The sequence below is a fragment of the Bombus vancouverensis genome, chromosome 12 (genome assembly GCF_051014615.1).
Source record: "Bombus vancouverensis nearcticus chromosome 12, iyBomVanc1_principal, whole genome shotgun sequence".
Lineage (NCBI taxonomy): Eukaryota > Metazoa > Arthropoda > Insecta > Hymenoptera > Apidae > Bombus > Bombus vancouverensis.
In genome coordinates, this window is record NC_134922.1 from 7,691,845 (window position 1) to 7,716,698 (window position 24,854).

Sequence of the window (24,854 nt, forward strand, 5' to 3'; positions counted from 1 at the left end):
ATACTTATCACTCTAATACACTATTTATTAAATACAGTGATAGATTGAACTCAGATAAATTATAATTAAAAATAATAATAACTAATAATGGATATGAATAAATACTTATGTGTGTATACGTAATAATCACGTAACATGTGATTTTGTTTTGTACGACTCAAATTACTTTTAAAATAATCTCAATTATGAAAAAGAAAAAAATATTTTGCGTTCATTTTTCACCTTTTTCTACGATCCATGGCCACTGCGGATCTGTATCCGTAATCCAGTTAAAAAACAAAAGCGGCGTTCAGTTAAAAGGCAAAGACTTGTCAAAAAATGTCTTGCTCTAATTTTTATGAAATATTACCTTTGGCCAAGCACGCGAAATAGTGGCAGATATAAAAGAACATGCCAAAAATTAGAGAGTATAATGAGGAAGAAGCTATGAAATTGGACGAATGTTTCAAAGAAACCCTAGCACGTGTTAGACCTTTTGTTTTAGCATTAACATCTGCTGAAAGTGCGAAATTATGCAAAGTTTGGCTTAATAAATTAAATGCTGTTACTTCGCAACGTCGTTTAAGAAACGAATATCTCACGGAATTATTCAGGCAATTAAAGACAGGACATGTTGGAGGAGTTTTCAGTAGACCTCCACCTAATGGATTTCTTCTACCATTACCTAAGTCGTATCATATGGTACCTATATTACGATTTATGAAATTTATTGTAATTAAAGAATAATTAACATGTAATACAGGTCTGTATTAGCTCATCTGTAAGTAACTTATCAGACTATACCATGAGATCTCACCATACTTATTTAAAGCCACATGCAAAATGTACTCAACACCAGCGAAGTAAAGCGTCATTAAAACACCGTATGATGGACGTCACGAGAGTGAATCAATGTTTGCATGCTATGAATCATGATCAAAGTACAGTAAAACAAAAAGTCGATTAAAAACCTATGAGCGGCGTATTGATACACTGAGAATCATTATTGCAGAATTACAGGCTCAAAATGAATATCTAAGGAATCAATTGTTAAAATACCCAGAAAATCGCAACAGAAACGTGAATGATTACTTATCTTCAAGTATTAGTCAATTAACTACTGATGTCACTACTTTAAAAGCTAAGTTAGTATGTCATTAAATGCAATTTTGATGAAGCAATAAGTCTTAAATGTTTGTAAATTGTTAAAGGCTGAAAGAGATGGAACAATTGAAAAATTCTATGGATGAAAGCTGCAAAGAGGCTGTTCAAGAATATCATTTCATAGTAGTGAAACAACTTACTGATTTAAAACAACAGTTGGACGAGTCTCGATTGAGAAACGAGGCTCTGGACCATACTGTAGCTGTAATAGCTAAAAAGTTGGAACAAATCAGCCATGGTAAGGTAAGAAGTAGAACCTTTATTTGTAAAATGAGAACTGTAAGATATATTTTGAAGGATGAGCAAAGTAAAGCAGTGGAACAACAATGGTTAGATAAAATAAAGATGATATGTGAACGATTTGATTCATTTACAAAAGAGAAGAATAAAGAATTACAACTAAAACAGGATTTACTTGAAAAAAGAGATATAGAATCATCAAAAAAGGATGCAGGAAGGAAGGAAGAAATTGAATTACTGACTAATAAAATACAAAATTTAGAAATGAAATTAGAAATGAAGTTTAGAGATGTATTTCTTTGTAAATCATAGAATATTTCAATACGTTTATACTTAAATATATTATTGACTAGTACTGTATTCCTCTCAGGAAGATAAATCACAGAAAATGATAGTTGAACAATGTACAATGATGAAAGGAGAATTAAATAAAATGAGAATCGAAATGGATCATGAAACTCAGAAACAAAATCAAAATTTAATGTCTGAAGTTTCTACTTTGAAAAAGGCTGTTGTAAAACTAGAAAAATCGAAGGAGAGACTCGAGTACGATTATGAAAAGAAACTGTCGCATATCATCAAGGTAAATTAATTAAGATATTATATTACTAGGAATTAGTTCTACTTCATGTATTATATCATAGAACAAAGATATGGAAATAAAAGCCTTGCATTTACAACTGCAAAAACAAAAAAATGAATTGTACACATCTCTGAGTATAAAGAAGCAAAATGAAGTGGATAATATAGTTTCTATATTAGAGGAGCGATATAAAACGCTTTTGGCAGAAACAGAAGCAATGTCAGAATCTAAAATTCAGGAGTATCTTATGGTACTGAGCGCCGTAAATTTTATTTAAAAGTAATCTAAAAATATACGCAATAAGATAATAATAATGGTTATTACAAATTTTAGAGAATAGCTATTCTTGAAGATCAAGTACTTAATATGAAGAAATTTGAGTCGACCTTATAGCGTAGTGATTTCGTAATAGTTTATAGTAGAATATAATTATATAATTGTAAATTATATATATGTTTGTTCTTAATAAAGGGTACAAGAAACGATGTGTATTTTTTTAAATGTTCCCGGTATTTAAGCATTTCTATTAATTCCTAATAGATGGTAGTAAGTGCTTAAATTGATAATACAAGAGATGGCGTTAGGCTTTCATATTGCTATGGCAACACTTTGTAAACTAGTTCTGAGTTGTCAAATGTGACAGGTGACAGTAAACTTCATGTTAATCAACATTTTTAATAGATATCAAACTATTATTTAACATTTATGTATACCAAAGTTCTCAGTAACATGATTAAAATATTTTTTACAAAATTAAGCTTTAGGAAGAATTAATGAATACGTAGTTGCAAAAATCCATCTTTTTGAAAAAGTAGTTTTTATTAATGAATTTAGAAACAGCTATGTCAGTTTAGGTATTACTTGTGACATCAATACTGATAGTAAGAATAAAATAATGTCGCTCTACTTCGATACGCGCGTACAAAATCCGGAAACAGCTTCTATCAGTACTCACGCAATTTGGCATACAAATTATCCACTACTGGCTGTCGCAGCGTATTCTCAGGATAAGGGTGGTTTCGTGACAATTTATGACGATCAGGGAGAACCTACTCAGGATGTAGAATCACCTAGACATTCAGTAGCTCAAGTGACTGGCCTTGGATGGCATCCAGAAAAGCGATGGCTTGCAGCAGGATGGGAAAGCGGAGAATTGCGGGTTAGTAATCATTTAAATTTAATAAAAATGCTCCAGGATGATAGGAGTGAAAATATATTACTATAAATTATCATTTAGATATGGCCAGGTGATACTGGTAGCACAGAATTTAATTTGGTAGTCACACCACATCATGATCCTATTATAATTCTGCAATGGAGTCAACATGGGGGAAGATTGGTGTCAGCAGATTCAGCTGGATCCATAGTTGGTTGGAAAATTGACTCAAGAGGTCAATTGTTAATGATGTTTCACCATGAACTGAAGGATTCTTTTACACAAATAGTATTCAAAACTATTCCACCAAAATCAATGATAGATATAAGGTGAATATAAAACTAATATACAGGGTGGTTGGTAACTGGTGGTACAAGCGGAAAGGGGGTGATTCTACGCGAAAAAAAGAAGTCGAAAATATAGAATAAAAATTTTTCGTTTGAGGCTTTGTTTTCGAGAAAATCGACTTTGAATTTTCGCTCGGTACGCATGCGGTACGTTATAATGGATCTCACTGTAGATCGTTGTTTCGATAGAAAAATTAAAAAAAAAATAAAAAAAAATTTGTACTCTATATTTTCTACTTCTTTTTTCGCGTAGAATCACCCTCTTTCCGCTTGTACCACCAGTTACCAACCACCCTGTATAATATATATTGACAAAATTAATTATAGAACTTACACTGCTTTCAGTGGTCTAGCAAAAGCTGCAGTTGCGGGAGATGAAAGAGCATTAGATATGTTCAGCTCTTGGCGTCCCAGGACAGCTGCACCCACAACAGTTGTAACGCAAAGAGAAAACCATGCCTTTTATATTGGAACCACTAGCGGTTTGATATACTTTGTTGATAACCAAGGACAGTGCACAGAAATCTTGAACACGAATGGTGCTGCATTACAGTTCCTATTGCACCATCCAACTAGAGATTCTCTAGTTGTTATGACAGAAGGTTTAAATATAGCACATTTTCAGACAGATCCTATTACTGGCCGACTGACTGAATTAACAAAAGTAACTACACTTGATTTCATTTATTATTTTGCTATAATCTAATACGTAAATTTCATGAAACTGTTCTTTGTTGAGGTGAGACTTAGCAGTAGATACGACATATTGAGAACTGGTCCAGCAATGTGTTGGGCTGGAGCAAATACTTTAGCGATTCTTACAGGAGAATTGGGTGTTCGCTGTTGGGATCTTCACACTAGTGATAGTTACATATTATCTCCGCCAGATTCATCTACGGGGAACATGGCTACACCACAGGAAATCTGCACAAGCATAGCTTTTTGTAAAAATAACGGTAACATAAACATTTTTCTTACAATGTAACTTATATAGGAATACATTATTCAATTGTTAACTTCAATATTGTACAGGTACTTTGGCTGCTGGAACAAACTTGGGAACGATTTATTTATGGAGACGTAAAATTGAAACGGACTGCGATGAAAATGGTTGGCCCAATGTCCCAGAATCTTGTAGCATACATGGGACAGTAAAACAGCTTACATGGGGCGCTTTTTTCTTAAGGAGTCCACTTCTTGCCGTAAATTGTATTACTAACGTTTTTATATTATATCAACAACCAATGTGCGCTACATATAACGATGGTGTTTGTGCTAGTCAACTCAGTCCCTGTCAAATATTAATAGAATTCAATGAGCAGAATTACACTTTGAAAACTGATATTCAAGTGCAACTTGTTGCTGTTAATAAAGAATACATCGCTGTTTCTTCTGGTAGACTGGTTGTGGTCTATAAAATTCACGATGATTCATCTTTGTATACTACCGCAATCGCCAATTTCAGCTGTGACACTGAGAAATTATTGATTTATGATCACACTTTGATCGTTTTAACTCCTGCAGTCATACAGTTACGGTCAATGGAGGGTAATGTCATTCAAACGTTACCCACGTTATCAGAAGAGGGCGAACCAATTACTATGGATCTCACTGGACAATATTTAACAGTCGCATCTTTAAATGGTATCTTAAAAATTTGGGATTTAAGTAAACGAGAAGCGAAGCTGCATACCAGAGCAATGGCAACTTATGAAGCAATCAGTGATTTTGCTGAGATCATCGAGGCACGGTGCAACGCTGATTGCCGTTGCGTGTCTATCACTGTTGCAATGACTAACTTGATGCCCAGTTCTATTTTGTACGTCTGGGATATAGAAAGTGATCAGATACATGAGTTCGACTTTGCCGAGTCTAACAATATAGATGAAGACGATAGTGCTTTATCTGTAAAATGTAGAGGAAGACTGGTTACTGCTCATTGTTGGGACGCAGAAGATCCTAGATTATTAGTATGTCGAGCTCAAAAATTAGAGACACGCGACTCCAAGTACTCCTCCAAACAAGACAATGAAGACGATTACGACGTTTCAAAGGCTACTGTGGTTTTGGTATCAATGTTTGCTACATCGGATCATGGAATTGTCGTTCAGGATATTAAACCTATTAAAGATGAAAATTGTAGAGTTCTAGGTGTTCATTCTCCACATATTATTATTTTAAATTCTGAGAAAACAGCAGAGAAGACCAGTAAAGTAACGAAAATGCTCATGAGAGATTTTGAGGAACTAGGTTTATGTGATTCTGTTACAAAGAAAGCTGTATTAGATTTCAGTTTTCATATCAGCGTTGCTAATATGGAGGAGGCTTTCAAGTCGATTAAATCCATTAAAAATGAAGGTATTTGGAAAAGTTTAGCAAGAATGTGCGTGAAAACAAAGCAATTGAACATGGCGCTTTTGTGCTTGGGTCACATGAAACAAGCCAGAGCAGCCAGGGCTCTTAGAGAAGCTATGCAAGATGATAGTTTAAACTTGGAAGCCAAAGTAGGTACATTAGCGGTGGAATTAGGATTATATAATGATGCTGAACGACTTTTTCGCGAGGCGAAAAGATTGGATCTATTAGGCAAGCTTTTCGAAGCGCGTAATAAATTTAAAGAAGCTATAGAGTTAGCAAAGAATGAGAATAAAATTTGCGAAAAAACTAGTTATTACAACTATGCAAAGGCTCTCGAGCAAGAAGGTAAAATAGTGGAAGCTATAGAGATGTACACTAAAGCAGAATGCCACCGATTTGAAGTACCAAGGATGTTGCTTGTGAGACCCAGGGAACTATTAACATATCTTAATAATTCTGAGGACCCAGAAATAAAGAATTGGCATGCACAGTATATAGAATCAACCGGAGACATGGAAGGAGCATTGAAATTGTATGAACAAGCTAAAAATACTTTAGCAATGACCAGATTACTCTGTTATTTTGGTAGAGAAGACGAAGTTAGTGAATTGGTATCGCGAACTAATCATGCTGCCTCCGCGTATCATTTAGCTGCGCACTATGAATCAAAAAATAATGTGGCTCAAGCTATTCATTTCTATACCATTGCTAAAGCCTACACAAATGCAATTCGACTGTGCAAAGAACACGATATGTTTGAAGAACTATGGCCCTTGGCTGTATTAGCTCCAAGGCAATCGCAGATAGATGTTGCCAAGTACTATGAAGAAAACGATCAGTTGGATAAAGCAGTTTTGTTATATCACAAAGCTGGTTTATTGCACAAGGCGCTGGACATTGCTTTTAAGACGAAACAATATAGTGCTTTGCAATTGATTATTATGGATGTCAATGCGGATTCTGATCCTGCTTTGATAGAAAAATGCGCTGATTATTTTGTTCAAAATGATCAGATTGAAAAAGCAGTAGATCTACTTGCAACTGGAAGAAAATACTTAGAAGCTTTGGAATTGATACAAAAACATAATATTTTACTGAGTGAAGATTTAGCAGAGAAGATGACATTAGATAAAGTTGACGACGTAGATCATGAAAAAATACGAATCTCTCTATTAGAAAGGATAGGTGAAATAGCTTTTGAGCAAGGGAACTATCATTTAGCAACCAAAAAGTTCACTCAAGCTGGTAATAAACTGAGAGCTATGAAAGCTTTGCTAAAATCTGGTGATACAGAAAAAATTTGTTTCTTTGCTCAAGTTTCCAGACAAAGAGAGATCTATATCATGGCTGGGAATTATTTGCAATCATTAGATTGGCAAAATCAACCCGAAGTATTGAAGAATATAATTAACTTTTACTCCAAGGGGAAAGCAATGGATCTATTGGCCAATTTCTATGTTGCTTGTGCGCAAGTAGAAGTTGATGAATTCCAAAATTATGAAAAAGCTCTTGATGCTCTGAATCAAGCAAGTAGATGCTTAGCAAAAGTATCTACTCCAAGAGACCATGATATTCACAAAAGAGCAGTGGATTTGGTGAATAATAGAATAGCAACGGTTAAGCGTTACCTCGATATTAAAAAGTATATTTACTTTATACATACTTAGTAGAAAAATTTAAGGAGCATATCAATGAAATATTATTAATTATTGTTACAGGTTGTTTGATAGAGGAGAAACTAGTTCAGCAATGCAACAGGTGCGTCAGTTACTTGAGTCTCAAGGAACAAATTTGGAACAATCAGTTCGCCGTGGTGACTTATTTGCAACGATTACTCAGCATTATATCAACATTGGTGATACTGATAAAGCACGCGCTAGTATAGAGGAATTGAAACGTTTAGTACCTGGAATTAATCTCACTTATTATTACAATATGGGTGTATTGGAAGCGCTTGGTTATAAGATGAAAATACAACGACAAGAAAGTTCTGATAAAGAGGATGATATCGAGGAACTGCTAGGAGAATAGTTAAATATAATAAACATGCAATGGAGATAACGGAATCCGTCCAAAAGTGTGATCATAGATGTTAAACACATGAAACAGTTGATTATTATAAAATATTTGTATTATATTATAATTGGAAAAATATAGTCTAGGTTTTATTTAAAATGTGATGTATAATCGTTCCATAGCTATAACACATTTAGAAAAATCAGCATTTAACGTTTATTAGTTTGACTTATACATAAACAGCCTTATGTTTTAATGTTTTAATATGTCCTAGAAAATAAGAGGTAAAAACTTATTTGATGCAAATTCCTGATTAGGTATAGAATAAATATATGAGTTACAGAAATAGCGAGAAAAAGAAAGAAATAAGATACATAAATTTTCAAACAATATATGAACTATAATCATCGAACAAAAGAGATAGAATCAAATTAGTATATTCTATCCATTCCTATTAAAACATCTTTTCTGGTATACAAAGTCTTTCCAGTGGGATGGCCAATTTTTATCTTATTTTGGTCCAGCGCTAAAAATTCCATTTTCAATAAAAATTTTTCCCTCAAATTTTCACCCCGCTAAACGAAGTAACAAGGTACCAAGAACATTTCAGATGCACCAAACTCATTCAAACAGTTTTTTCCGGCGTCGGCTTTTTGTATGGCGATGTAATCTCTGTCTCTGACTCTTCGGCTTTCCGTTTCTTACGCACCAAATGAGATATATCACTAGCAGGTTTTTGAACTTTAGGTGCAGAGTCGTTGCTACCACTTGGCCCGGCACCATTTGAACAGCCACCAGCTACTTTGTTTTTGATACCTTCTATGACGAGTTTGCAAGCTTCCTGCTTAAAGTCTTTCATATCTGAGATTTTCTCTTGGATTTCTGGGAGCAACTCTTTCAGTTCTTGAATCTCCCCTTCTACCGTATAGAAGGAATCGTCCGTTTTGGGAGGTTCTTTCATTTCTTCCAAATCTTTGATACGCGAATCCAGCAATTCCGTAGCTTTGTTAAATTCTTCAATACTGGCGTCAAATTCGTTGCCCAAGGAGTGAGCTAATGCAAGCTGATAATGGATTTCGGCTATCGCCCTTGGCTCTCGCGGCTCAATCTGTTGCAGAAGTTCCAGACATCGATGTAGATCGTTCAAAGCACCCTGAAAGTTCCCTCCTTCCATGGCCACTTCTCCTAAGAGTCGATAAGCATCGGCCAGTAACTTCCAACCGGATTGACCACGCTTTAATAGCACCAGTTTCGCTAGTTCTAACACTTCCCAGGCAACCTTCAATTTAAGGGCAAATATTCGTTGTTCATTAGAGGTTTTATGAGATAGAAGACATTTCTAAACGAGGATCTAACACGATTGCTTAAATTTCTTTTGAAATTACGTAATGAGCAATAATAAACAACAAAGGAAGGTAAGTTTCTTTACAAGATGTGTTGCAATGCAATAATTTAATATAATTATATACGAACAATGAAAGAAGAAAATTAAATTAAACAATCTTCATACCTGTAGATTGTTAACTTCATCCTCTTCGTCTTCCTTTTCTATGTCCTCACCATCATTTTCTCCATTTTCCTTGGCAACCCCATTCTGTTCAGTTGAACAAGAAGGTCCATTAGCGTTACTTGTATCTTTACTGGAGTCAGCCGCAGATTTCTCATCTTCTTTTGGCTTTTCGACCGTTTGTTTCGCCGTTTTACTATCTTCAGTCCTATCAGAGTCCGATTTTTCTGTTTCGTTCTTTTCACTGCTCGTTTCTACCTTCTCTTCTTTTTTCTCAACTTCCGGTTTCTTGAGTTCCTGCTCAACTTCCGATTCTTCAGTTTTGTTTTCGGTGGCGGTTTTCTCTTTTGTCTCGTTGACTGCTCCATTGTCTGTGTGTTCTTCAGTCTCCTCTTCTTCCTTCTCGTCAACGTTGCTCAATTTCTCGTCTTCAGCCTCTTCCTCGTCCTCTTCATCGTCTTCTTCAGTTTCTTCTGTGCCCGGCACTCCGCCACCCAACACTCCAGCTTCCTCTCTCGCTAAACCAAGAAGAGCCCGACCGTAAAGCAAATAAGGCTCGCCAAGTTCGTCCGCGGTGTCTCCGTGTTTTTCGACGAGCAGTTGACATGCTTGTGCCAATGCGGTTACAGCCATGGTGTAGTCCCGGACTAAGAGATGCCGTTTGCCATGGGAGATCGCGGTCGCTGGGTCAGTGAAGGCTGCATTTTCGGCAACGTCGGCCATCTATAACGTCAGATGCATTGTTACTTATTTAGTTATGGTTATCGCGTAATATGATTATATCTGATAAATTAAATTTTTTTGTTGATCTTTTTCCGTTGCTGTTTTCAAAGTGGATTACGATTTTTATGCATTTATGAAAAATTTAAATATACAAAAAATAAAACTTCCAGATTAAATATTTAGAGGATTAAATGCAAATTTGCGTTTGGATCTTTTAAAAATATGAATTTGCATAAAATTTACTCTCTGTTTAAAGAAGCTTAATACAGAAAAATGCGTTCTTATAAAATGTGATTTCTCCAACATTCGATCCACATCGATGATCAAGACTTTGATAAAAGAATATTCTTCGATTATCCGCCCACGAGAATGGTCCGATATCAGTAATGCAATTAAAACGTGTTCAGAATATTCCACCTACGCGCGATACGTGTCGCGTTTTCTACGCAAATGATATCTATCGCCACAGCAATATATTCTTAGTTAATATTAACATTGACTAAATAAATAAGTGAATCTCGTAGAACGTCGCACGAATTCGACTTGGCAGCAAGCAAGTTGTAGATGAGTGGCGCGTGAACAACTCGAACATGTTTCAGATAAGAGTAAGGCATTTAAATATCGAATACTGTACTACTAACGTTAGAACAATGGTAGGTAAGCAGCTCGTTAAGCGACAATCGCAGTTTCCTAATTCTCTTGCAAACAACCTGCTAACGAGCAAAGATCCACCTTTATAACAGAATCCCGCGAAATGATGCAACGTCGATGCTAATGACTTCTTGCGACCTACTAGCTCCACAACCTGCGGTCATGCAATTTTTGTTCCTAGTTCAAAGTTTGTATGATCCGTGCTTAGTAATAGATATTACTGAAGTTTCTACATCACATAATTCTAGAAGAAAGTTAGGTATCCCAATTATATCCAGCTTCGCAAGAAGCTTAATTTGACATTAAAACTCCCAAGGAGACATCCGATATCAAGCGCATCGTTAAACCTTTAACAACTACAATCTTACTATGAAGGCATGCTTCCTCGAAAGAGTTATCTTAGAAAGGCTGTTTCACACTTGAAAGAAAGAGTTCTTCACAGTTCAAAGAAACAGTAGTAAAAAACGACAATGCGGTGAACCACCATCGTCTTTAACAAACTTTGCCAAGAATAGTACCACCTAGAAGGAGAACAATAATTCAGAAAAGAGTGCATCGAATCAAAGAACGAGCAAAGGGGAAGAAGAAGAAGAAGAAGAAGAATAGAATAATGGAAGGAAACAAGAGAAGAAGGGAGAGGAACAAGGGAGAGAATCACCAGAGTGGGTTGTCCGCAGCATCCGGGTGGGGTGGTTGGTTGGGTGGTACGTCGGTCGATTTTCGTGCGCTTCGACGCAGAACGGAGAGGGCGTGCTGATCGTTTGCTCTCTCATAGCGGTGGAGAGTCACCGAAAACACCACGAGCTCCGGGGGTGTCGATTGGTCAGTGCGTAACTGGCAACTGTCGGTACGGTTGTGCGGCTTTCAGTGGGCTGCCAGCGGTCGCCCTGGGCACCACCTGCATGGATGGAGCCTACCCGTGTACCCAGGGCCCCAGCTCCACGTCTTATTTTCCTCGTCGCAACGTTGGCTCTCACTTTCGCAGGTAATTGAGATACGATTCTTCGCGCTCGACTCCCCTTTCCTTCGCTCGACGTGTTTTTGTTTGGGCCGTCCGAATGGATTCCCTAAACCGGCTCAATTGACAAAATCAATCTTACGTAATAAATAATCTAATAAGTTGGCTCGCATCCGCGGTTGGTTTCCTAGATGCACGTTGCACGATGTAGAACGTGTTGTGCAGACCTATTTGTTAACCATCAGCTGATCCGGAGAAGCGTGTCTGTGGGCCATTACGAGGCACGATTTAAACGCTACGATAATCGAGAACATGTTTTTGTCGTGTCCTTAGTCTGTGTGGTAAACGAAGACGTGTAAAAATATACTGTGACTGATAGAGGAGTTTCAATGAATATGTAGATTCATCCTCGTTCCATCGCGTTAATTGATACCGGTGTACGTTTTCAATGGTGCATCGATTAATTCGATATTTGAAGTGTATATTAAGAGGGCGGATGTTAAGTGGAAAAGCACGTGGATAATGATGCTCTATCGTTCCCGATCCGAAGCGAAACGTCGTACTTTGCAGCGTCATCGTGTTTGATCACATTTGTAGTTTACGCAGATAACATCTATTCTTAGCAATTTTCGTCGCATGTTTCCGTATAATCGTAACATTAAGACGCACCAAACAGTGTAATCTAACAAAAATATGTATATATATGAATATGCAGACTGTTTCACGCATATCGTACATCGTACTAGATCATCGTCGTACCATGTGACTTGCTTCCATAAACACTTCATCCAGGCCTATTTAATCATCTCTCGCGCGTTCGTATACTTTGTTAATGTTCCTTCTTGTTCGCCTAAAAGCTTCCTTAATAGAAGAGTCAACAACCACCGGTTGAATTCATTGTATCGTGCATTTTTTTTTCAGCGGTGAGGAATGGTCACTCCAGAGAAGTGCTCCTATGCTCTAGTATGCTCGAGGGCTCTTGCTCACGTCAGTTTTCTTATGCAATGAAATATCCTATAGCATGCAGTTTAGCCATGGCGCGAAAACGACGCTCTTCTCAAGGCTCCTCGTTAAACGCGAAACTTACTGCCGTCAATCCCGACGAACGTCGTAGAATCTTCTTGTATCTCCTTAAGTAGAGGAGATTCACTTTTTATGACAGAAACTGTTGCAACAATATTGTAGTTATTACCGCTTGATGGACTACGATTACAGTGGATGCATCTTCTGACAAATTGCTGTTCCGACAGATGAGACGTTTAAAGACCAAAATGCATACACTCGTACGAATCTATAAATATATTTCACTGCTTTGATATATTCGTCAGAATACGTATCTATTATAGCTACAACCTAAGCCGCATCCAATAGGAAAATTATTCCGGCGTTTTACCAGCATTGCAGTTAGCTTCTTCGGAAGGTCAAATGACACGCAGAAACTATCATACTGTGGTAATTGGCTATCTTATACACTGACTGTGCTTCTGTTACGAAACAATCATCACCAATCAAGTTTATTCTTTATAGTTGAAGTAATATCATTCAGTACATAGTCGCATGCTTGAGATATCAACCCGTATAACAAATCTTCACTCAGATGTTCCATTACAAAGTTAGTGTCTGAAAGAATTTATAACATATTACTCGCGAGTATCTTCGAGATCACAAAGGTTTTACAGGCGTTGGAACCTTCTAAGAGGATTTTGAGAATTCGCGAAAACATTGGAAATGATAGCTACTGTTAAAGTTCGTTAGTTTTCCTTCTATCAATATGCACATTGCCGAGAGGTTGATCATAGAATCGAGGAGATTTAAAGTAACGAGGGCATTCTTGTGCAGAGGAACGTCGATATACAACGTTGAATATAGAGAGACGTGTTTCATATCTGTTCCAGCGACCGGATTATTGTGTGGTGCCATAATGTCGGATCACTGGGAGGAAGTTGGCTGGGACAAGGAGGCTTTGACCCATGCGAATGTTACACTTAAATGGTACTTGGATGGACAGGTGGCGATGCTAGAGCAAACTCCCGGTCACAGAAATCATCATCCTAGCAGACGAGCTAGCTTCCTCGTGCCAATGTACGGCGGTATTTGGATCATGTGCGTCTCCCTCACTGGTGAGTACCGGCTGATTTGTTGGATTTTGATTATTCCTCGACTATAGATTTTTCCTGAGAGAAAACTCAATTTTTATTTTATCATCACAGTCTAGTGAGAATTTTGAAACGTTTAACGAACAGACATACATCATTAAAGAAAATAATTGTATTAGATCGACTTTCATGACACAGTGACTTAATAAATAAAATTCAAAGTAAAGTAGTGAGTTCATTCCTGATTAACAGGTATTTTCTTACAACGCAGAAAATAGTTTGACATCATAAAAAAATTCCACGGATATTTTAGACTACGCTTATTATTGGATTTTTTAATTTACTCCTAGCTTCTGAATAAGTTTTTTCATTCACGAATCTCGTTCGAAAAATTCGTCACCGATAAAACAATTATATTACTATGTTTTTAAAAATATCTCTAAGTTTCCGTAGATCAAAATTTAAATACATAGTTCCTTAAAACAGCTTTGTTTCGAACGTTCTGAGGTAGACCGTGAATTTTCAATGATACAATGATGTGCACACACCTTTTCACATACATGTGTAATCGTCCCGACATATCTCCGATGATACGGTTCTGTATGAACGACGTTCTATAGGTGGATGCCACCTTGACTCTGACCAAGGTATCGACCAGTCGATTATGATCTGAAACAGCGTGTTGTCTGACTAGGAATACTGTGACCATGAACATCTTGAACGTTCCTTCGCTAAAGTTTATGCCAATCACTTTCACTATGCTAAACCTTTCATCCAAAAGAAACGAAAAATGATAGATCGATGTGCTAATAAAATAATTAAGAAATGTGACGGATGCCTCTTGCTCACTTTTAATTCGTCCCATAATAAGAGAATAGAATAGTGGATACCGCAAATGTAAAATAACAAGCATAGATAATTTTGAAAATACCTGAAAAAGTTCTAGTTCTGAAAATAGCTATCTTTCCAATGCAAAGTGATTCGATTTACTGTAATTTAGATAAAAATGTATATGTGTTAGAGTGAACGTATTTCTTGTTCTTTTATCAGAGGAACCATTACAATGGTGATACTGTATGCTACAGTAGCTTCCATGATATAACGAGATTTCAGATTAAAGAATTTCAGTAATGACACTGATTAATATTAACATCCAAGGGCTATATGTGCAACATTCTTTTTCGATGGAGATTAACGTAACACTAATACGTATATACATCATGCAGTCCTAACTGAGATTTACATTTCTCACTGCAGCATGTGTCCGACAAACAGAAATTCCAGAAATCCTAACAAACAGAAATTAATTCATTAAATATTTCCTAATTAAAGTATAGTATCTACAACGATTGGTAAGCATCATGCGTATATAAGGTAAAAATACAAAATAAATAAGAAATATATTATTGCATATTCTCATGTATGTTACTAAAAATTATTTGCTAACATTCGTCGGCAATCAGATTTACAGTTTACGAAAACTTTTGTGAAACTTTTTCAAGGAAGATTAACTTTATGCGGCTGCAAAAGTATTCAAACGTATTTCTTGCTATCAACTACCACTTTATAAAAAGTCTTTTATCAGAAAGAAGAGACTGGACAAACTTTAACGACTGAACTCTTCAAGGAAGAAATTTCAACAGTGGAAAGACAATACAAAGACATCGAAAAGGAATTTCATTGAAAAGTAAATTATAGCAGTAAATAGAAAGTAGCACGAGCATGTTAAAAAGGAAAGCCAGCGAGAAAAAAAGAAAAACAATGCAAGAATACAAAAAGAGAGTTACAGTACTAAAAAAACTGTAGCACAGAAACGTCGATATTACAAAAATAAGATACCAAGCCAGGAGCGAATATACGATGGTTAGATTTTTTCAAGCTGTCAGTATTTTTTCTGACCACCTGTAGTATATATGCCCTTATTCTCTCGAATTCTACAAAAAGCAGGAAAGTACAGTAGTAGTTTGATAAAATCCAAAGGAAAATATTAGATCCAGAGACAGAAATTGGGTCGTTTTCTAGGGGAGGATGGACGAACTGTTCTGGAAAAAGTCAATTGTGGCAAAGTACGAAAGGGTGTGGTGACGCAGACAACGAACTAAACAAGATATCATGGAAGCTCCAGCACGGGTTATAACTCAAATTAAACCGGATTTCTGTGCCCTTTGATTAAACAAAATTCTATTCCATAAAAGAGATAATCAAGGAAATATTCTACGAAGGGCAGAAAATATTATACATGGAATATTTGCAAAATGCGAGATACATTATCACGAAGCACAATTACTCACGATAAACATTCAAATCGATAGCCGCTAGTATCGACTTGTTTTGCTTTCATTTAGCTCGGAAAGTATAGCTATAATCGCGAGACAGTTATCGTAAAATACGATAAGATCCGTCTGCCTATCTTTACGATATAATCTTATCAGGAGAAAGTGTATAACGTTGCCAGAAAAAAGCTTATAAAAAGAACCACCTATGCACTTGGCTCAATTTATGAAAAATCGTTCTACCATTTTCTGACATGCATAGTTGCTTGTCTTCGATAACAAAAGAGATTATTGGTCTTTCGCTTATCGGTACAGCTCGTGAAGTCAATAATTTTATTATTAATTTCTACGTTTGCACTCCATAACGAGCGATGCAATTATTTTGTGTTTTAGCGAGCAATCTCATTAAACAAAAAATTCCATACACTTTTTTCTTCCCACGACGATTCATCACAATACCGAAAATTGCAACGCAGCATAACGAAATCTGTTCTCCTTGTTTCTCAATGTTTCATCGACTCGTCAGGTTTTTGTCGCCGTCGAAAAGGTTTAATTGAGAAGAAAGTTCAACATCACAATTGAAATTTCAACGTTTCTCCGCTTCTGACGGCCGTGTTTCTTTTTGCCCGCGTGGATAGACCTTCATTGTCGATCGTATGATTTGAACATTTAATTTTCTCGCCACATCGGGGACAAGGGAAAATTGGAAAGGCTGCGATTACTATTTCGATCGTCTACTCCAAGTTGAAGCAGCTTTGCGGTATGAAGTATTTGAATTCATGGATCGTCGGTTCTTTGCGCTACAAGCTTTTGTATGTGAGAAAGTGGAAACATTAAAAGGAGAAAAGAAAAGATTATTTTGAAAAATATTAATTTCATAAAAAAAAAATAGTAAGTCTTTTACGATTAATGAGATGGCTTTTTATTATTAAATGAACTTGACCTTCGGAAATGTGTGCCTATGTAATTTGTTCCTTCAGATTTCTTTTTCTTTCTCCTGGAGAACTTCCTCTGATGGTTTCTGGTCACGCCAAGCACGGAACGCTGCTGTTTAAATCAGGCGACGCACTGGTTCTGCTTTATGTACTGGGTCTTTATGAAAATCAGTCTAATATTCTCGACCTGCACATCCTGAAATTATTTTATACTTCTAGAAATTGTTTGGTAAATATAGTAATCTTTGAAATCCAATAGTACATCCTTGAAATGTTTTTGTTAAAAGAATGCAGAATGAATGGAAATTCATTAATGATATTTCATCTGTTATCTATCTTATCACATGTCAAATCTTCGTTATCAAATTTATGTCGGAACTCTTTTGCTAGTTTATCAAATGAAAGAGGAGGCACGAGGACAGCCAACCTAGACCCGCTGAACTTGGATCGATCTATTTCTGCTTCAGGATTTATTATTGCTCAATTCTCCAAGTTTCCACGACCTTCTATACCCCCCGTCTTCCTGACATTTCACGGAAATCCACGTTCAGGTTCATCCTCTCCAACGAGCCGATAGTATTCGGCATCTGATATCGAATCTCACGCTCCAACTATTCGGCGCTCCTGACCCCGAGACTTAATTCGACTACTCATTTCCAGTATCGAGTTAACTGATCACACGTAAATCTGTGTAAACCGGCTCTCTCCACACGGGAATACAACATTTTATTGTTTCTATTTGAATTAAGGCCAGTGCGTGCACCTAATTACAACACCAACTCTGTATTTTCATTTTCTTTTTCCAACTGATCGATTCCAGTTTATTACAAGTTATTTTGTTACCGTCGACTCGTGAAATCAGCGAGTTTCCAATTAAACCTTAGGGCATACATAAAAAATTAATAAAGGTTCTTTCAAATTAAATAATTAAGTTTTCGCATACACAAAAATGTATAATAAACGTAGAGCTACAAAAATTCAGTGACATTTTCTCCAATTTGATACTCTTTAGACTAAATACGGGATTTAATGTTTCCAAGCTTTTTCATCAAAATTTCACCACACGAAGGAAAGCTTTTAAAGATCGTTTAATTAAAAATCGAGTCGAGTAGAGTAAGGATAGAAGTGGAAACCAGCGGAATCCACCCCGTTCACAATTTCGTTTCACGTCGCGCAAGGAACAGCGTGAAAATGACGTCATTTCTTTTTTTCACTTCTCGTGTTTCAGAGGAGGAAATACGACTACTGGGTCAGGTAGGTTTTCCGCAAGGGAGGTGCATTAACTACTTGACGCCTGACGAAGTACACGAGGAGATCCGCGCCGCCTGGCAGAATCGTGAGTATAGTTGTTTCACTTTTATTCTCTCTCCTTTACCTCCACGATTATTGTGACGTGATCACCCTCGTTAAATTGATTTCTATTTACGGCGACTGAAAATTAAATCGATACAGTGTAGCTTCCAATGTTTTGCAGAGAAGAAAGAATAGCTGCGACATTTGGGTCGAGATTACTTGTCGTCGAGATGTTGCAATTTTTCAATCGATTTCATCCAGAAGAGAGAGAATTTCTTCCTTTTGAATTATTTACTCCTCAAAAATTCTAATAACTGACGAATATTTTTGATGATACTAGCAAAGTGCATCGAAGATTCTATGGATTTTATATTTAACACGATTCATAGAATAATTTTAATATTTTTCTAAACGATAAAAATTCATGTTCATTCATAGGGATGCAGAACTTGAGTATCTCCTGTTCTCTAGTCTGTCTGATTATCTTGGGTACAGCAGTTCTCATTGGATTTTTTGGACTCTGCAGACATCAAATATCGGCCGTCCTCGTTACCGGTGTGATGTATCTTTTAGCAGGTGAGTTTGTTGCCGAGAAAGCTTTTAAAGCGACATTAAAGTGTTAATCGCCATTAGCCGAATAAATTTGATCGATGTGGAGCATCGTGGTTGCGGGAAACCTGGTAACCGCAAAAGGATTTCTGCATACTTAGTAAGTCGACCGCAAAATAAGCCGTTTTAAGAGAGGAATACATTGTTAAAAAGTTCTCAAGCTCTTTATTCGTCGATGGTAAATACGAAAAATTGCTTTTGGAAAGTAATAGGTGTGAAGAATGAAATTACAAACCGATAATCACAAGCAATTCAATTTACATTTCCTCGTTGAACCATGTATTCGATTGTGTCACGCAATCAACTCATTTTTATCGGAAGTTCAATAACTTTTCATGAATAATTAAGATATTTTCTTATTCAACGAAGGAGCTTCCCTCTTGGTATTAGTGGTCGCCGTCGAGTACGATAAAAGGCAAATACCTCTCACCTCCGATAAGACGTTTCCAAACACTCCAGAATCTATTTTTCTTTGTACTCCTTTGCTTCAATTAAGTCTTTTGTAAGCAGAATTTCTTTTTAAAAAAATGCAAAACTGCTTGCTACAGAATTTCATTGTCCATATAAAGATAAATATCTGTCTTATTTTTAACTTATTCAAAATTTCCTAAAATTATTCAAATATTTCATGTTAATGATAATCATCTGCTTTAAATTAAGAAGTTTCCTTTTAATATGAAACAATTGTTTTAGCCACGTTCGCGTTGTTCACCCTGACGATAATTCACTTCAAGAGAGCTCAGGATCGGGGAACTAGATTACCCGACGGCCCTGAGGATGGTGTAATTGGTGGACCGGTTCCCCGTAATGTTCTCAAGGCCAGACGATTCACCAGCTCCTGGAGCATGGACTTTGGATGGGGTGGCGTTACACTTTGCGCCCTTGCCTCGGTTGCATGGATCTTGCTCAGCAAAATAATGCGTTTCAGCCCTATTGCTGCTATGATAGCGTAGCAGTGGGAAGCCTTCGAGGTCTAAGGTCGTTTCCAAAAGTTACAATATAGCGTTTCGATGTCGTCGCCTCTTTAAGCGTGTTCCAAACCAAAGGTGATTGCATTCATCCATGATGGGAAGTGGGTCACAGGAGTTGATTGTGTAGTTTCTGATTTATTCTGACTAGAAAGTGAGTCAGCTTGATGGGCAGCTCAATACCATGAACTATTTTGTGAGCTATGGAATTTTCATTGTGTGGAGCAATCAATTTGTGTCAAGTTGTTATTCGCAGTCTGTAAAGTAAGAAGGCTTTAGCATATAGGTGGAAGTTTGACATTTGGGAGTAATGGAAACAGGGTACACGACATTGAGGCAATTTTGAGAGTATTTTTTCAGAAACGATATCAGAGTCGAAAATGACCACCTCGAAGGCAGTTTGTTTTATCAACAGGTAATGCGTGTTGCATAGTGTTTGTCAAATTTATGGGACTAACTTGGACCGGTCTAAAGCATGGCAAGGTATAGAAGGAGCCTAATTTTTGGCAAACCTTCTAAATGCAACATTTTGTACAATTTATCTAACAATCTCTAGTCTTTGACAAAGAAAATATACATGGATGAGTGAAGAACTATATGTTCAAGAGGGATGTACAAGCTTTAAAGTAATACCTCTTGTATCTTTGAGTTTCCAAATCTTTAAAGTTTTGCACAAATTTATTGCCCTATCGAGATAATTCAAAGATCCCCTTTTCATATAGATCTTTACTATAAAGTAAAATATTTGCAGGTACATGAGTAATGAGATAATATGTGTGGGAGGAGAGTACGGTGTCTGAACTGAAGAAGTATTATTCATTGATAAGTAGAACAGAGTACACGTTTACCTCAGTTTTGATTTGCAGTCGGATTAGTCAATTACTGTACGAGTAAAGGAAAACCTTACTGTTTCTAGTCTGTCTTTTTAGACATATTTTTAATATACTTCTAATATGGTCTTCTTTTTGTACAGTTACAATTAATATGATTAAATTTATGTGAGAGTTGATTTGAAGTAAGAATATTTTTGTGCGTTGTAGAAGCTGAGACAATATTTGTTGATCTTTGCTTAAATATTTCAATACAGATTGTAATGTAATATAGATGCCTATAGCATAATTCGATCGCCTTATAATTAGAAAGATAAGCATGTTTGTAATATGCATAGCATAGCAGTAAACTTGTTCGAGCCAATACAAGCAACGATATGCGTGTTTGCAAGAATTTAGCTTTTGCTACGACTTGTTATAGCAAACAAAAGAGGAATTATGCCAACAAAATGTATCATATACAGAGGATTGTGAATTGCAATTCGTCCATTAAGATTTAAGAAACAAAATAAGGATGCTTTAAATGAAAGCATCTCCTACATACCCGGAGACTAAGTTTTGCTAGTTCAATGATAAAATGATTTAAAAAGGAAAAAAAGACGAATATATACGCTTGCAAAACTATTCTCCGAGTGTTTATTTAAACGAAACGCATTTTTCTGATAATATTTTCTTGATTGTAATATTTTTTACCTGATCCTTGTTATTTGTTACATTGGAATTAATGTATCATACATGCAATAAAAGAATAAGCTATGTATAAATAAAGGATATCCTTGTTCTTTAAGTTTTATCATTTATAACCTCTACAATATTGCACAACTTAAAGAATTACGCTTTTACATCGTGGACTGGCAGGTTATGTTTCGCAAAAACGATGTTCGCATGAACATGACTCACGATGAGACGAATACAAGTAGATAGAATGTCAGTTTTCGTATATATGAGCTATTTGAATACGAAAACACGTGACCAGACATTACAGGTATATGTAACGCGGGACATGGTCGCATTACAACCTATACGTACATATATGTCTGTACATAGATTAAACATATTATAATTTTGTGCCGCGGTAAACAACAAAAGTAGTACAACTGTGAGCTCATTGTACTAAGAATGTACGTATAAAAATAAACTATGCGTTACGTTACTATTTCCTTCGATAAATCTGTTTAACAGCATCTTATTTTCTCGAGTATACGAAATATCTCGTTTTTTAACGTGGTTATTCATACGAACGTTTATCAATTTATAGGAAAAAAGAAAAATATGGTCAATGCACGTAGAACACAAAGAAAATATACATACCTTGATTCCGTTCGAATTACTGGACGTTTGACGGTTTTTTAACGATGGACACGCTTTCACTATGTTCCTTGTGGGTTGCACGCAACGTTCTGAGTATCACGAACTTTACTTAAACAGTTACAAGTAAATTTATGTACAGAGACGCAAAGATTTAACGGAATGACCGTTATACCAAACAACGGTTTATTACCGGCACGCGCACAACTTGTATGAGCGTCAAGCACATCGTGAGCACAACGATTTATCCTGCACCAATGTGAACTGAACTTTCGACTACGCATGTGTACTTATTTTACCGCCATTTAGTCTTTTAGGCGGGAACGATTGATTTAGATAACGTAATATTTTGATTTCACCAAACATACTTCAACTATATTATTACTATAATTATTTATTTATTATATTATTATATTATTTAATATAACATTTCTTATTTTTAATATATTCTAAACAACTATTGAGATAAATCTAATTCGATATATCGAATAAGATGTGACACAATTAGAAAGTTAACAATTAATTTTCATATTTTTTTATGAAAAGAACAAAATTTACTGTGGAGTATTTAATGTTGAAAATAAAGAATGCATGATTTTGTATTCTAAAAATCTAAGAAAAATTATATTAGTAGTGTATATAGAAAAGATTGCAATTGATCCGGATGTATCGATATTCCTAGACTGCGCAATGAAAGTTTTTCAAATTAACACGCAGCTTCCATCTTTTTGTGCAGTTTTGTTGAGTGGTATGCTATGCCGTTCCATAAATTTTCAAAGAAACTTATTGAATTTGTTGAATACAAATTGGTAAGTGCACACAAAACGATAATTACGCAATGATATTTCAAGCTACATAATAATTGGCATAAAAATATGTAGATACTGAGAAATATCTTATACAGAAGCCAAGACACCGTCTGTTGCTTGCTACAATCTTTTAACATTGTTGAATATATTTTTAATCAAATATCTGATTTTAATCTTAATTAGTATGATCTCTTATCATATTCAAATACACACATACAATACATTTATGTAAATTCACAATTTAGTGAATATAATATGAATATTATATATAGTCATGTATTTCAAATACTTTATACCTTTAGATCTATAATTCAAATATTTTCTATCTTTGCATTTACATGTCTAAATTTTCTATAAATACATAAAATGTTGCTCAGTATATTTATCAAATAATTATTAAGAGACATGCAATTCGTGATAATTTACTATAGAATACTGATTTATAGTTCGGTAGTTACGTACTACATAATATTGATTTTCAATAGATCGATATTCAACTATTCAAATTGCTTGCGATTCTCGATCGCCATCTTGGATAATCTAACAATGTGTATCGTCACATAAGATTTCGGTTTCGTTTTTCAGGTGCAAAAAACTGTGGTGAAATTGTACATTCTTCGAATTCAATGTTTTTGAAGGTAATTGTTATTGGTAAGTAAGAGCCTGATATTATTATTCGATAAATTTTCTCAGAATTACTGTGAGATATTTAATAGAAATGATATATACTATATTGGAGTAGTAAGAAAGATTGAACAATTATGATTATAAAATTTAAATTAATGCATATTAAAATTACATATATGCAAATTAAAATTAACAAATGCTACTTATAAATCGGAATAACTACTAAACAATTAAAGTGATATAAGATATTGATTTGTTTAATCGATCGACATTCAAAAATTTTTTCCGATTCAGGTGCAAGAAAGTGTGCTGAAACTGTGCATTCTTCGAATTCAATGGCTGTGGAGTCATCCTCAGTGGTAAGTAATGATTGATTTTATTATCAGAAAAATTTTTACAAAATTGTTGTGAAATATGTAATGAAGATAATTTATAAAATATCAAAGTAACGAAGCAGAGAAAAATTATAGTTATAAAATGTAAATCAATGTATATACGAATTAAAATTAATTATATTGCCTATGAATTGGATTTGAAAGAATTATTTAAAAATGAATTATCCAGTTATATCCAATAGTTGATTCCGAATAGAGTTATTATTATCTTCAATCGTACTTTTAATCGGTCTTAAACGCGTTTCAGCAGAAACTTGATCATTGATGTTATTGCAAAATTCGATAGGTTTTTTATCAGATTTCAATCTTTCAACACCAATGTTTAATTCGTTCTTAACATTATTTTGGTATATGAATTTTTTATTACGCATAGCAAATAATTTTTCTTTAGCTTTTTCCATGGCAGAATGTTTTTCGTTGTGATAATTTTTCCAGCAATGTTGAAACCTTATGAATACATCATTCCAAATGCAAAGTTCCTCAACTGAAATGCATTTATATTAAAATTTAATATAAAATTTAAGCAATTAGAATAATCAATGTTTGTGTAATGTTATTTTATAATATACGGACGTGTGTGATTTTTGTACCGTATAAAAAGAAAGTCGTAAGTATAAATATTGCAGTAGGAAGAGTAATGTTAGATAGAAGTTCATTGGCTAAGTTTAGAAGCGCTGGTCCTTCACATAAAGTCATTCCTTTCATGGTATCCACCAACCATGGTAAATATAAGTAAGGAATATCATATCTATCAGCAAACGTCATCATTAGAGTAGTTATCAGTCCAGAGATTATATTTGTTACCAGTATTATAATCTTCAAATCTGAGAATAAAGTTTTAATTTCTTTAGACGAGTTAGATTTCAAATGTAAAATTTTCAAATTTTCGAATTTTTAAATTTCAAATATTAAAATAAAAAATTTTAAAAATTGTTCTAAAATTTTAAATTAAAAATATAAATTTCATATCTTTTATATTCAAGAATGTTTTCCTCGAAGATATAAAACAAGGATGAAGATTTTTAATAA

At 35.2% G+C, this 24,854-nt stretch overlaps 5 protein-coding genes across 15 annotated transcripts; 4 read left to right on the forward strand and 1 right to left on the reverse strand.

The window, feature by feature from the left end:
* Window positions 1–123: 123 nt before the first annotated feature.
* On the forward strand, window positions 124–727 carry LOC117155090 (uncharacterized). The gene has a single exon (XM_033330662.2). It carries the CDS (start codon window positions 391–393, stop codon window positions 724–726), a length of 336 nt encoding a protein of 111 aa, XP_033186553.1. The 5' UTR covers window positions 124–390; the 3' UTR covers window position 727.
* Window positions 728–736: 9 nt separating this feature from the next.
* On the forward strand, window positions 737–2,443 carry LOC117155087 (uncharacterized). 4 transcript variants are annotated; one of them, XM_033330658.2, is made up of 5 exons: window positions 737–1,124; window positions 1,191–1,674; window positions 1,754–1,966; window positions 2,028–2,216; window positions 2,300–2,443. In XM_033330658.2, the coding sequence occupies exons 2-5, from the start codon at window positions 1,201–1,203 to the stop codon at window positions 2,357–2,359; spliced, it is 936 nt and encodes a 311-aa protein (XP_033186549.1). In that variant the 5' UTR covers window positions 737–1,124; window positions 1,191–1,200; the 3' UTR covers window positions 2,360–2,443. The 4 variants fall into 4 exon arrangements, with proteins under 4 accessions (XP_033186549.1, XP_033186550.1, XP_076479227.1 ...); XM_033330659.2 differs by lacking the exon at window positions 737–1,124 and having other exon boundaries at window positions 1,201–1,386; window positions 1,441–1,674; XM_076623112.1 differs by lacking the exon at window positions 737–1,124 and having other exon boundaries at window positions 1,201–1,386.
* Window positions 2,444–2,591: 148 nt separating this feature from the next.
* On the forward strand, window positions 2,592–8,780 carry rempA (intraflagellar transport protein rempA). Its single transcript, XM_033330672.2, has 6 exons — window positions 2,592–3,125; window positions 3,204–3,451; window positions 3,815–4,133; window positions 4,209–4,425; window positions 4,502–7,469; window positions 7,546–8,780. The coding sequence occupies exons 1-6, from the start codon at window positions 2,862–2,864 to the stop codon at window positions 7,856–7,858; spliced, it is 4,329 nt and encodes a 1,442-aa protein (XP_033186563.2). The 5' UTR covers window positions 2,592–2,861; the 3' UTR covers window positions 7,859–8,780.
* Nasp (Nuclear autoantigenic sperm protein) lies at window positions 7,954–22,225 on the reverse strand. Of its 5 annotated transcripts, XM_076623116.1 has the most exons (4): window positions 21,998–22,225; window positions 16,995–17,182; window positions 9,354–10,073; window positions 7,954–9,122 (listed from the first exon to the last, which is right to left on the reverse strand). In XM_076623116.1, the coding sequence occupies exons 3-4, from the start codon at window positions 10,071–10,073 to the stop codon at window positions 8,469–8,471; spliced, it is 1,374 nt and encodes a 457-aa protein (XP_076479231.1). In that variant the 5' UTR covers window positions 16,995–17,182; window positions 21,998–22,225; the 3' UTR covers window positions 7,954–8,468. The 5 variants fall into 5 exon arrangements, with proteins under 5 accessions (XP_076479231.1, XP_033186565.2, XP_076479232.1 ...); XM_033330674.2 differs by lacking the exon at window positions 16,995–17,182; XM_076623117.1 differs by lacking the exons at window positions 16,995–17,182; window positions 21,998–22,225 and adding an exon at window positions 21,380–21,523.
* LOC117155101 (uncharacterized) lies at window positions 11,401–21,468 on the forward strand. Of its 4 annotated transcripts, none has more exons than XM_033330675.2 (5): window positions 11,401–11,709; window positions 13,578–13,802; window positions 18,215–18,322; window positions 18,718–18,855; window positions 19,582–21,468. In XM_033330675.2, exons 1-5 carry the CDS (start codon window positions 11,631–11,633, stop codon window positions 19,839–19,841), a joined length of 810 nt encoding a protein of 269 aa, XP_033186566.1. In that variant the 5' UTR covers window positions 11,401–11,630; the 3' UTR covers window positions 19,842–21,468. The 4 variants fall into 4 exon arrangements, with proteins under 4 accessions (XP_033186566.1, XP_033186570.1, XP_033186568.1 ...); XM_033330679.2 differs by lacking the exon at window positions 11,401–11,709 and adding an exon at window positions 12,610–13,134; XM_033330677.2 differs by lacking the exon at window positions 11,401–11,709 and adding an exon at window positions 13,185–13,294.
* Window positions 22,226–24,854: the final 2,629 nt, after the last annotated feature.

Bases quoted from the DNA above. Each gene is read 5' to 3' on its own strand.
- LOC117155090 (XM_033330662.2), top strand. From the start codon at position 391: ATGCCAAAAATTAGAGAGTATAATGAGGAAGAAGCTATGAAATTGGAC.
- LOC117155087 (XM_033330658.2), top strand. From the start codon at position 1,201: ATGGAACAATTGAAAAATTCTATGGATGAAAGCTGCAAAGAGGCTGTT. The intron at 1,675-1,753 runs GTATTTCTTTGT...TATTCCTCTCAG, and splicing joins TAGAAATGAAGTTTAGAGAT to GAAGATAAATCACAGAAAAT. The intron at 1,967-2,027 runs GTAAATTAATTA...ATTATATCATAG, and splicing joins AACTGTCGCATATCATCAAG to AACAAAGATATGGAAATAAA.
- rempA (XM_033330672.2), top strand. From the start codon at position 2,862: ATGTCGCTCTACTTCGATACGCGCGTACAAAATCCGGAAACAGCTTCT. The intron at 3,126-3,203 runs GTTAGTAATCAT...ATTATCATTTAG, and splicing joins GGGAAAGCGGAGAATTGCGG to ATATGGCCAGGTGATACTGG. The intron at 4,426-4,501 runs GTAACATAAACA...AATATTGTACAG, and splicing joins AGCTTTTTGTAAAAATAACG to GTACTTTGGCTGCTGGAACA.
- LOC117155101 (XM_033330675.2), top strand. From the start codon at position 11,631: ATGGAGCCTACCCGTGTACCCAGGGCCCCAGCTCCACGTCTTATTTTC. The intron at 18,323-18,717 runs GTGAGTATAGTT...GTTCATTCATAG, and splicing joins CCGCGCCGCCTGGCAGAATC to GGATGCAGAACTTGAGTATC. The intron at 18,856-19,581 runs GTGAGTTTGTTG...CAATTGTTTTAG, and splicing joins TGTGATGTATCTTTTAGCAG to CCACGTTCGCGTTGTTCACC.
- Nasp (XM_033330673.2), bottom strand. The intron at 9,123-9,353 runs GTATGAAGATTG...CTTAAATTGAAG, and splicing joins ATGAAGTTAACAATCTACAG to GTTGCCTGGGAAGTGTTAGA.